General features: G+C 49.9%; 1 protein-coding gene across 1 annotated transcript in view; it reads left to right on the plus strand.

Moving 5' to 3' along the window:
* Positions 1 to 1405: 1405 nt before the first annotated feature.
* The window catches only part of CLPB (caseinolytic mitochondrial matrix peptidase chaperone subunit B), a gene marked incomplete at its 5' end in the record, with an annotated part of 119828 nt that continues 109298 nt past the window's right edge, over positions 1406 to 11935 (plus strand). Inside the window, one exon of the mRNA XM_040334040.1 lies at positions 1406 to 1534. Coding sequence (XP_040189974.1) covers positions 1406 to 1534 — 129 coding nt within the window. The remainder of the gene's footprint in view (positions 1535 to 11935) is intronic.

The raw sequence follows: 11935 nt of genomic DNA on the forward strand, positions 1-11935 counted from the left end.
GGCACACTGGGGGCAATTGATGGGGCACACTGGGGGCAATTGATGGGGCACACTGGGGGCTATTGATGGGGCAAACTGGGGGCAATTGATGGGACACACTGGGGGCAATTGATGGGGCAAACTGGGGGCAATTGATGGGGCAAACTGGGGGCAATTGATGGGGCACACTGGGGGCAATTGATGGGGCACACTAGGGGCAATTGATGGGGCACACTGGGGGCTAATGATGGGGCAAACTGGTGGCAATTGATGGGACACACTGGGGGCAATTGATGGGGAAAACTGGGGGCAATTGATGGGGAAAACTGGGGGCAATTGATGGGGAAAACTGGGGGCAATTGATGGGGAAAACTGGGGGCAATTGATGGGGAAAACTGGGGGCAATTTATGGGGAAAACTGGGGGCAATTGATGGGGCACACTGGGGGCAATTGATGGGGCACACTGGGGGCAATTGATGGGGCACACTGAGGGCAATTGATGGGGCACACTGGGGGCTATTGATGGGGCACACTGGAGGCAATTGATGGGGCACACTGGGGGCAATAGATGTGGCACACTAGGGGCAATTGATGGGGCACACTAGGGGCAATTGATGGGGCACACTGGCGGCAATTGATGGGACACACTGGGGGCAATTGATGGGGAAAACTGGGGGCAATTGATGGGGCACACTGGGGGCAATTGATGGGGAAAACTGGGGGCAATTGATGGGGCACACTGGGGGCAATTGATGGAGCACACTGGGGGCAATTGATGGGGCACACTGGGGGCAATTGATGGGGCACACTGGGGGCAATTGATGGAGCACACTGGGGGCAATTGATGGGGCACACTGGGGGCAATTGATGGGGCACACTGGCGGCAATTGATGATTACAGTGGTAGCGTGGGATGGGCACAGTGGCTGCGTTTGATGGGCACAGCGAGGCTGCGATTGACTGTAGGGATGGAGTTCTTAGGGTCATAGTCGCCATTTTTCTTTCTCCAGACACAGCGAGTCGAGTTGATGCCAAAGAGCTGAATTTTGGTCTCGTCTGACCCCAGAACTTTCTCCCAATCCTTCTCTGAATCATTTAGATGTTCATTGGCAGGACTGCACATGCGTGTTGTACAGATAACAGTGAGCCAGTCAGTCTCTCCCATGTATCTTCTAGAGGAGGGGGTGTTCTGTAGTTCTACCCCAGGGTGACAACGCTGCTGCTCCATAGAGTAAGTGTTGTCACCCTAGAACAGGAAGTGTGAAAGGATCACCAGGTGACGATAAAAAGGGGGGGGGGAGAAAACTGAGAAGAAGACTAATTCAGCCGCCCCATGTAAGGACTGGTAGGATACAATGTATCATATTTGTGTCGATGATTGGTCTGTTCTCATTCAGTCATGTTTTCCTCTCTTCTCTCCCTCTAGTCTTCGTGGTTCGGGAGGACGAGTTCAGCAATCGTCTGAATACTCGGGCCAGCTTCCGGGGCTGCAGCGCCCTCCACTACGCCGTCCTGGCCAACGACTACGGCACCGTCCAGGCCCTGCTACAAGGAGGTGAGTGCAAATGTAAAGTTCTTTATTACATATCATATTATATTGCATATCATCCCCATGACTAAGCTCTGTGGGTGGAGTGAAATGCGCTGGGGGCGTGGCCTGGTTGTAGCCCAGGCTGAGGCCGTCATACACCACTTCATGGGGTTTTGCAGAGATGTGCGACTTCCAGGAGTTTTTTCTATTTTATTTTCTACACCCCCCAAAGAATACAAAGGCATCCTAGGTATAAGAGAAACTGACGCATTTCTGCCCTTAGTAGCCATGACTAAGGCCCATAAGGGCAGAAACGTGTCAGGTTCTTATTATTAAAGTTGTTCTTTTATTTTTATTTTTTTATCGGGGGGTAATTTTTTATGGATTCAGAGTTTTCTTCTTCTTTCTTCTTCTTTCTTCTCCTCTTTCTTCTTTCTTCTCTTTCTTCTCTTTTTTTTCTTTCTTCTCTTTCTTCTCCTTCTCCTTTTTTTCTCTCTCTTCCCTTTTTTCTCTTTCTTCTCCTTCTTCTCTTTTTTCTCCTTCTTCTCTTTTTTTCTCTTTTTTCTCCTTCTTCTCTTTTTTTCTCTTTCTTCTCCTTCTCCTTTTTTCTCTCTCTCTTCCCTTTTTTCTCTTTCTTCTCCTTTTTTCTCTTTTTTCTCCTTCTTCTCTTTTTTCTCCTTCTTCTCTTTTTTTCTCTTTTTTCTCCTTCTTCTCTTTTTTTCTCTTTTTTCTCCTTCTATTTTTTTTCTCTTTTTTCTCCTTCTCCTTCTTTTCTCTTTCTTCTCTTCTTCTCCTCTTTCTTCTCCTCTTTCTTCTCATCTTTCTTCTCTTTCTTCTTTCTTCTCCTCTTTCTTCTCTTTCTCCTCCTCTTTTGTCTCTTTCTCTTTCTTATCTTTCTTCTTTTTTTCTCTTTCTCTTTTTTCCTTCTCCTCTTTCTTCTCTTTCTCCTCTTCTCTGTTTTTATTTCTTCTATTTCTCTTTCTTCTCCTTCTTCTCTTTCTTCTCCTCTTTTTCCTCCTCTTTCTCCTCCTCTTTCTCCTCTTCTCTTTTTTCTTTCTTCTATTTCTCTTTCTCCTCATTCTCCTCTTTTTTTTTTTCTCTCTTTCTTCTCCTCTTTCTTCTATTTCTCCTTCTTCTCCCTTTTCTTCTCTTTCTTCTATTTCTCTTTCTTCTCCTTCTTCTCTTTTTTTCTCTTTCTCTTTCTTCTTTCTTTTTCTTTTCTCTTTCTTTTTCTTTTTCTTTTCTCTTTCTTTTTCTTTTCTCTTTCTTTTTCTTCTCTCTTTCTTTCTTTTCCTTCTCTTTCTTCTTCTCTCTTTCTTTCTTTTCTTTCTTTTCCTTCTCTTTCTTCTTCTCTCTTTCTTTCTTTTCCTTCTCTTTCTTTCTTTCTTTTCTTTCTTTTCCTTCTCTTTCTTCTTCTCTCTTTCTTTTTCTTCTCCTTCTCTCTTTCTTTTTCTTCTCCTTCTCTCTTTCTTTTTCTTTTTCTTTTCCTTCTCTTTCTTCTTCTCTCTTTCTTTTTCTTCTCCTTCTCTCTTTCTTTTTCTTTTTCTTCTCTTCTCTCTTTCTTTTTCTTTTTCTTCTCTTCTCTTTCTTTTTTTCTCTTTCTTTCTCTCTCTTTCTTTTTTTTTTTACTGTTATTTATTATTATTTTTAGGGCCGGCAGGGGGAGGTCATTTAGGAGAAGTTATCAGGCCTGTCCACCACACTTCTGCTGACTGCAAAACAACTCTCCCTCCCTATGTTAAGGCACTAAAGCGTGGAGGAGGTGTTTTGTAGTCCTGATAACAAGTCCATTTACATCTGCCTGCCCATTGATCGTCATAGATCTCCTAGTCGGCTCTTCTTGACCCCGGGGGATGTGTTGCAGTGTAAGGATCACAGCACTATCAGCAGGGGGCATCACAGCCTCCGTGTGCATCGGGGGGGGGGGCAGGATATTTGTTCATTTTTTTTTTTTTTTTTTTTTAGGAAAAGGTCAACTTACCCTTGAAGGGTAAAAACAAAAATTGAATGCAGTCACCATATGTAAGGACGGGTAGGATGCAATTCATGGCACTTTAAGTGTTGGGTGGTGGCGGGTCAGAGCAGAGGGGAAGGTGCGGCACGGCTGAGCGCCTCGCCTATTGTTGTCCTCCTTCCTCTCCACCTGTCCTCCTCTATCTCTCCTCCCTGAGGCACTTCCATCCTCCTCACAGGCAGCACGCCATTAGCCCGGCCACTTAAACAGGCCACCTGGTTTCCTGCGGGGGTCCCCACGCCCCCAGGGCCCCTCTGTTATCGATGACTCCATTGACCTCTACAGGACTTGTGTGTCCAACAAAGTGGCACCTTAACCAGACGCAGAGGGGACGGCACTCTGAGCCCCCCCCCATGTATAGGACAAAGTGGAGCTACCCCCCCCCCCTCCCATGTATAGGACAAAGTGGAGCGTTCCCCCATCCTGAAGAGCAATCCACACCAGTGAAAGTGTCGGAGGATCCCGGGGATCAAAACATAGGGACAGATGGGAATCCCGGACAGATCCCGGGGCTGTTTACCTGCTCTGCTTATCGCCTCCGTTTGACCCGCGGGCCGCATCTGATTTCTTGTTGTCTAGACGGGCAGATGTGTGCCGCCACCTGAGCGGGTGAAGATGAGTTAACCTGGTGTGTGTGTGTATAGATCATCAGAGCACTCCCCTCTATAATCTACACACAGCTGCTGTTATCATCCCACCTGGTGTGTATAGAAAAAGAAAGAACACCACTCCAGAAAAATATATAAAATACACACAGTGGCCCAGATTCAGGTACATTTGCGCGATATTTGCGGGGGAGCAGGGCAGCGATTTTGCCCTGCGCCCCCGCAAATATTTTGCGCTGCCCTCGATTCACGGAGCAGTAGCTCCGTAAATTGCGAGGGCGCGCCGGCAAAATTGGGGGCGGGAATCATTTTAAATTAGGCGCGCTCCCGCGCCGAGCGTACAGCGCATGCTCCGTCGGGAAACTTTCCCGACGTGCATTGCGGCAAATGACGTCGCCAGGACGTCATTTGCTTCAAAGTGAACGTGAATGGCGTCCAGCGCCATTCACAAATCACTTACGCAAACGACGTGAAATTCAAATTTCGCGTCGCGGGAGCGACGGCTATACTTTAGCATTGGCTGCCCCTACTATTAGAAGGGGCAGCCTTGCGCTAAAGTTGCCGTACGGAAACTCCGTACCTGGCTTGCGCAGGGCCCGCACAAGTTTGTGAATCGGTGTTAGTATGCAATTTGCATACTACACGCTGATCACAATGGGAGCGCCCCCCTAGCGGCCCCCGCAAGAATGCAGCCTAAAATCTGCGAGGCATAAGAGCCTTATGCCGCGCATATCTTAGGCTGCAGTCGGTGTAACGAGGTTCCTGAATCAGGAGCATTCGTTACACCGGAGCAAGTAAGCAATTGCGCCGTGTAACCTATGGTTACACGGGCGCAATTGCTTCTTGAATCTGGGCCAGTATCTCACAAAAGTAAGTATACCCCTCACATCTTTGTAAATCTTGGCCCGGATTCAGGTAGATCGGCGCATCTTTGTTCCGGCGTAGCGCATCTCATATGCGCTACGCCGACGTATCCCAGAGAGGCAAGCCGAGTATTCACAAAGCACTCGCTCCCTACGTTTCGCCAGCGTAACGTAAATCTTTCGGCGTAAGCCCGGCGTAATTCAAAGTAGGTGGACGGTGGGCGTGATTCATTTAAATGAACCGTGACCCCCATGCAAATGATGGTCCGAACGGCGCATGCGCCGTCCCGTGGACGCATCCCAGTGCGCGTGATCAGAATCGCGTCTAAAATACTCCATAAGATACGTCGAATCACTGCCTACGACGTGACGTAAGCTACGCCCAGCCCTATTCACCTAGTCCTACGTAAACGACAGTAAAAAATTTGACGGCTGTTCCGTCGTCCATACTTTTGCATGGCTTGCGCCTCCTATATGGTGGAATAACTTTACGCCTTACGTAAATAGCGTAGATTACAGCGACGGGCGCAAGTACGTTCGTGAATCGGCGTATCTCGGTCATTTGCATATTCGACGCGTAAATCGATGGAATAGCCCCTTGGGGCCAGTGTAAATATGCGCCCAAGATACGACGGCATAGGAAACTTATGTCGGTCGGATGGAGCCAAAATTCAGGCGTATCTTATCTTCAAGAATCAGGCGCAGAGATACGACGGCACATCTGAGCACTTACGCGACGTATATAAAGATACGTTGGCGTAAGTGCTTTCTGAATCCGGCCCCTTCTATCTTTGTGACAACACTGAAGAAATGACACTTTTAGCCAGATTCAGAGAGGTTTACGCCGGCGTATCGATACGGCGCCGTTGTATATTTAAGTGTATTCTCAAATTGAGATACGCTTAAATGTAGCTAAGAAACGACCGCCGGCGCCGTCGTATCTTAGCTGTCTATTTACGCCGGCCGCTAGGGGCGCGTACGCTGATTTACGCCTAGAATGCGTAAATCGGCGAGATACGCCTATTCACGAACGTACGCTTGCCCGTCGCAGTAAAGATACGCCGTTTACGTAAGGCGTTTTCAGGCGTAAAGATGATCCACCAAAAAGATGCCGCCGCCAATGTTAAGCATGGACGTCGGAACCGCGTCGAATTTTTCAATTTTTACGTGGTTTGCGTAAGTCATCCGTGAATGGGGCTGGGCGTAATTTCCGTTCACGTCGAAACCAATAAGTCTTTGCGGCATTATTTGGAGCATGCGCACTGGGATACGTCCACGGACGGCGCAAGGCGCCGTTCGTTCAAAACGTCATTTACGTGGGGTCATGGTTTATTTACATAAAACACGCCCACCTCTTCACAATTTGAATTAGGCGCGCTTACGCCGCCACATTTACGCTACGCCGCCGTAACTTAAGACGCAAGTGCTTTGTGAATACAGCACTTGCCTCTCTAACTTACGGCGGCGTAGCGTAAATTGGATACGCTACGCCTGCCTAACGTTAGGCACGTCTACCTGAATCCAGCTAAGTATCTCACAAAAGTAAGTACACCCCTCGCATTTTTGTAAATCTTTTCTTCTATCTTTTCATGTGACAACACTGAAGAAATGACACTTTGGCCCGGATTCACAGACAGCAGGCGCACATTACGCCGCCGTAACGCAAACAATATACGCTACGCCGACGCAGCGCAGAGAGGCAAGCATGGAATTCACCAAGCCAGTGCTCCCAACGCTGCGCTGGGTTTCGAAGGCGTACGCCGGCGTAGGTGGAAGTGGGCGTGAGCCATGCAAATGAGGCGTGACCCCATGCAAATGATGGGCCGAGCGCCAGACAGATACGTATCACGAACTGCGCATGCGCCGTGACGTTGACGCAACCCCCCTGCGCATGCTCACAACCACGTCGGAAAAACTGCCTAAAATACGCCGGATCACTGTGTACGGCGTGAACGTAACCTACGCCCAGCCAGACACGTCCAACGTAAAATACGCCGGCTTGTGTTCCCTGGTGCAGACCTTTGCATGTCTGCTGCTGGGTTACACCTCCTTTATGGGGAATAACTTACGCGCACTGCGTCTGGTGCGCGTATGTTTGTGAATCGCCGTATTTCACTCATTTGCATATTTGAATGGGTAATCAATGGGAGCGCAAACATGCGTCCAGCCTAAATGTGCGCCCATCCTACGCCGGCGTAGGCAAGTTACGTCGGCGGGGTGTAGCCTGTTTTTAGGCGCATCTTAGTTTGTGGGTCTGGCGCACAGATACGCCGGGCCTTTGTATCTACAATGTTGTGTAGTGAGTGTACAGCTTGTATAACGGTGTAAATTTGCCGTCCCCTCAAAATAACTCAACACGCAGCCATTAATGTCTAAACCGCTGGCAACAAAAGTGAGGACACCCCTAAGTGAAAAATGTCCAAATTGGGCCCAAAGTGTCAATATTTTGTGTGGCCACCATTATTTTTAACCCTCTTGGGCATGGAGGTCACCAGAGCGTCACAGGTTGTCACTGGAGTCCTCTTCCCCTCCCCCATGATGACACCACGGAGCTGCTCTCCTCCACCTCCCCCCCACAGATGATCAATAGGGTTTAGGTCTGGAGACATGCTTGGCCGGTCCATCACCTTTACCCTCAAGGTTGTTTAGCAAGGCAGTGGTGGTCTTGGAGGTGTTTGGGGTGGTTATCATGTTGGAATACTACCCTGCGGTCCAGTCTCTGAAGGGAGGGGATCATGCTCTGCTTCAGTATGTCACAGTACATGTTGGCATTCATGGTTCCCTCAATGATCTGTAGCCCCCCAGTGCCGGCAGCACTCATGCAGCCCCAGACCATAACCCCCCAACCATGCCTGACTGTAGGGAAGACACACTTGTCTTTGTTCTCCTCACCTCATCCATGTGCTTCGTCTGCTTGTCTTCAGCAAACTGTTTGCGGCTCTTTCTTGTGCATCATCTTTAGAAGAGGCTTCCTTCTGGAGACCAATTTTGATGCAGTGTGCGGCGTATGGTCTGATCACTGACAGGCTGACCCCTCCCCCACCCCTTCACCCTCTGCAGCAATGCTGGCAGCACTCATACGTCTATTTCCCAAAGACAACCTCTGGATATGACGCTGATCACGTGACCTCAACTTCTTTGGTGGACCATGGCGAGGCGGGTGGAGGGGAAACCGTCCTGTTATACCGCTGGATGGTCTTGGCCCCCGGGCTGCAGATCAGTTTCAGGGTCTTGGCGATCTTCTTATATCCTCGGCCATCTTTATGTAGAGACACAATTCTTTATATCAGATCCTCAGAGAGATCTTTGCCATGAGGGGCCATGTTGTACTTCCAGTGACCAGTATGAGAGAGTGAGAGCGATAACACCAAATTTATCACACCTGAGACCTTGTAACACCAACGAGTCACGTCACACCGGGGGGAGGGAAAATGGCTAATTGAGCCCCAATTCGGACATTTTCACTTAGGGGTGTACTGACTTTTGTTGCCAGATACAGCTGCCCTAAAACACGGGTGCAAGTTCTGGCTGATGGCAGTGACTCCGCTCTGCTCTCCCTACCCCAGTGCATGTCCCTAATTCACCCCCAGGGGGCGGCTTATTAACTAGTTTGAGACAACGACACCTTTCTGTACTACGACCCCTTGTACTGACATCGTTTAAATGGGAATCCATTCGCAAGCTACACCAGAAGGGTAAAAAACACAAGTATTTTCCCAAAAAGACAGCAGCAAGGTGCTGATGAAGGAGCGGACGTCACTGGGTCACCTGATGACGGAGCAGACGTCACTGGGTCACCTGAGGACGGAGCAGACGTCACTGGGTCACCTGAGGACGGAGCAGACGTCACTGGGTCACCTGAGGACGGAGCAGACGTCACTGGGTCACCTGAGGACGGGGCAGACGTCACTGGGTCACCCGAGGACGGGGCAGACGTCACTAGGTCACCCGAGGACGGAGCAGACGTCACTGGGTCACCTGAGGACGGAGCAGACGTCACTGGGTCACCTGAGGACGGAGCAGACGTCACTGGGTCACCTGAGGACGGAGCAGACGTCACTGGGTCACCTGAGGACGGAGCAGACGTCACTGGGTCACCTGAGGACGGAGCAGACGTCACTGGGTCACCTGAGGACGGGGCAGACGTCACTGGGTCACCCGAGGACGGGGCAGACGTCACTGGGTCACCCGAGGACGGGGCAGACGTCACTGGGTCACCCGAGGACGGGGCAGACGTCACTGGGTCACCCGATGACGGGGCAGACGTCACTGGGTCACCCGATGACGGGGCAAACGTCAGTGGGTCACCTGATGACGGGGCAGACGTCACTAGGTCACCGGATGGAGGCGCAGACGTCACTAGGTCACCGGATGGAGGCGCAGACGTCACTAGGTCACCGGATGGAGGCGCAGACGTCACTAGGTCACCGGATGGAGGCGCAGACGTCACTAGGTCACCGGATGGAGGCGCAGACGTCACTAGGTCACCGGATGGAGGCGCAGACGTCACTAGGTCACCGGATGGAGGCGCAGACGTCACTAGGTCACCGGATGGAGGCGCAGACGTCACTAGGTCACCGGATGGAGGCGCAGACGTCACTAGGTCACCGGATGGAGGGGCAGACGTCACTAGGTCACCGGATGGAGGGGCAGACGTCACTAGGTCACCCGATGGAGGCGCAGACGTCACTAGGTCACCCGATGGAGGCGCAGACGTCACCAGGTCACCTGACGGAGCAGACGTCACCAGGTCACCTGACGGAGCAGACGTCACTAGGTCACCTGATGACGGAGCGGACATCATTTAAATGGAAATCCTAGACCTAGTGACGTCTGCTCCTTCATCAGCACCGTGTTGTCTTTTTCTGAAAAAAATTGTGTTTTTTACCCTTCTGGTGTAGCTTGCGTATGGATTTCCATTTAAATGATGTCAGTACAAGGGGTCCTAGTGACGTCTGCTCCATCATCAGGTGAACTAGTATGGGTCCCCGTTGTCACCTGATGACAGCGCGGCGATCTGGGATGAAGCATGTCCATCGGGACTCAGCCCATCCCCAATCAGTGTAAAGAGCCAATAAAAATTTGTGGAATGCATACGCTGTGCGTGAGAAATAACTTGCTATTCTGATAATTTTGTGTAAAAAAAAAAAAAAAATCGTAATTTTCCAAAAAATTCAGGGAAAAAATGTAAAGTTCAAAAAAACTTGGACTGTCTACTTTCCAAAAAGGGGTCATTGTTTTTTTTTTTTTACTTTCCTGACATTTCAGGGCCTCAGGCTGTCGTGGTACATCAGACACTGGCGCATATTTGTGCCGCCGTAGCAGCGCAGAGAGGCGAGCACTGAATTCACAAAAGCACTTCCTCCCAAATCTGCGCTGGGTTTCTCAGGCGTAAGTCGGCGTAGGTGAAAGTGGGCGTGAGCCATGCTAATGAGGCGTGACCCCATTCAAATGATGGGCCGAGCGCCAGACGGATACGTATCGCCAACTGCGCATGCGCCATCACGTGGGCGCATGCTCACAATCGCGTCGGAACAACTGCCTAAGATACGTCGGATCACCGCCTATGGCGTGAACGTAACCTACGCCCAGCCATATTCACGTCCTACGTAAAATACGCCGGCTTGTGTTCCCTGGTGCAGCCCTTTGCATGGATGCTGCCGGGTTACACCTCCTTTTATGGGGCATAACTTTACGCCGGACGTCTGACTTTACGCGCACTGCGTCTGACGGATGTACGTTCGTGAATCTCCCTCATTTGCATATGTGAATAGAAAATCAATGGGAGCGCCAAATCCGTCCAGCGTAAATATGCGCCCACTCTACGCCGGCGTAGGCAAGTTACGTTGGTCGGATGAAGCCTATTTTCAGGCGTATCTTAGTTTCTGAGTCCGGCGCACAGATACGACGGCGCATATTTGCACTTACGCGGCGTATATCGAGATGCGCCGGTGCAAGTGCTTTGTGAATCCGGGCCAATAACTTTCACACAGACAAAATAATATCCACTGATTTGTTTTTTTTTACCATAGAAATGTAGCCGTATAAATGTTGTCCCAAATTCATGAACAAAAATTACTTATTTGCAAAATTTTATCATAGAAACACTGGGCCAAATTCAGGTACAAATACGTTACGCTGCGGCAGGTTTACAGCGTAAGTGCCTGATTCACAAAGCTCTTACCTGTAAACTTGCGGCGGTGTAACGTAAATCCGCTCGGCGCAAGAGTGACGGGCAAAGCGTACGTTCGTGAATCGCCGTAACTAGTCATTTGCATATTCTACGCCGACCGCAATGGAATCGCCACCTAGCGTCCGGCCTAGAATTGCATCCTAAGATCCGACGGTGTAAGTCAATTACACCTGTCGGATCTTAGGGCTATCTATGCGTAACTGATTCTATGAATCAGCCGCATAGTTACGACGGCTGGACTCAGAGATACGACGGCGTATCAGGAGATACGCCGTCGTATCTCTTTTGTAAATCTGGCCCTAAAAACAAGGGGGTAGATTCAGGTAGCCTACGATATAATTTACGGCGGCGCAGCGTAGTGTATTTACGCTACGCCTCCGCAACTTACAGGAGCAAGTGCAGCATTCACGAAACACTTGCTCCGTAAGTCGCGGCGGCGTAGTGTAAATGGGGTCGGCGTAAGCCCGCGTAATTCAAATGGGGAAGGGGGGGCGTGTTTTATGTTAATATGTGATGACCTGATGTGATTGACGTGATTTATGAACGGCGCATGCACCGTCCGTGTACATATCCCAGTGTGCATTGCTTCCAAGTCCAACGTAACGACGTATTGGTTTCGACGTGAACGTAAATTACGTCCAGCCCCATTCGCGAACGACTTGCGCAAACAACGTAAATAATTCAAATGTCGAAGCGGGAACGACGTCCATACTTAACATTGGCTGCGCCTCCTAATAGCAGGAGCAGCCT

The sequence above is a fragment of the Rana temporaria genome (assembly GCF_905171775.1).
Source record: "Rana temporaria chromosome 2 unlocalized genomic scaffold, aRanTem1.1 chr2aa, whole genome shotgun sequence".
NCBI lineage: Eukaryota > Metazoa > Chordata > Amphibia > Anura > Ranidae > Rana > Rana temporaria.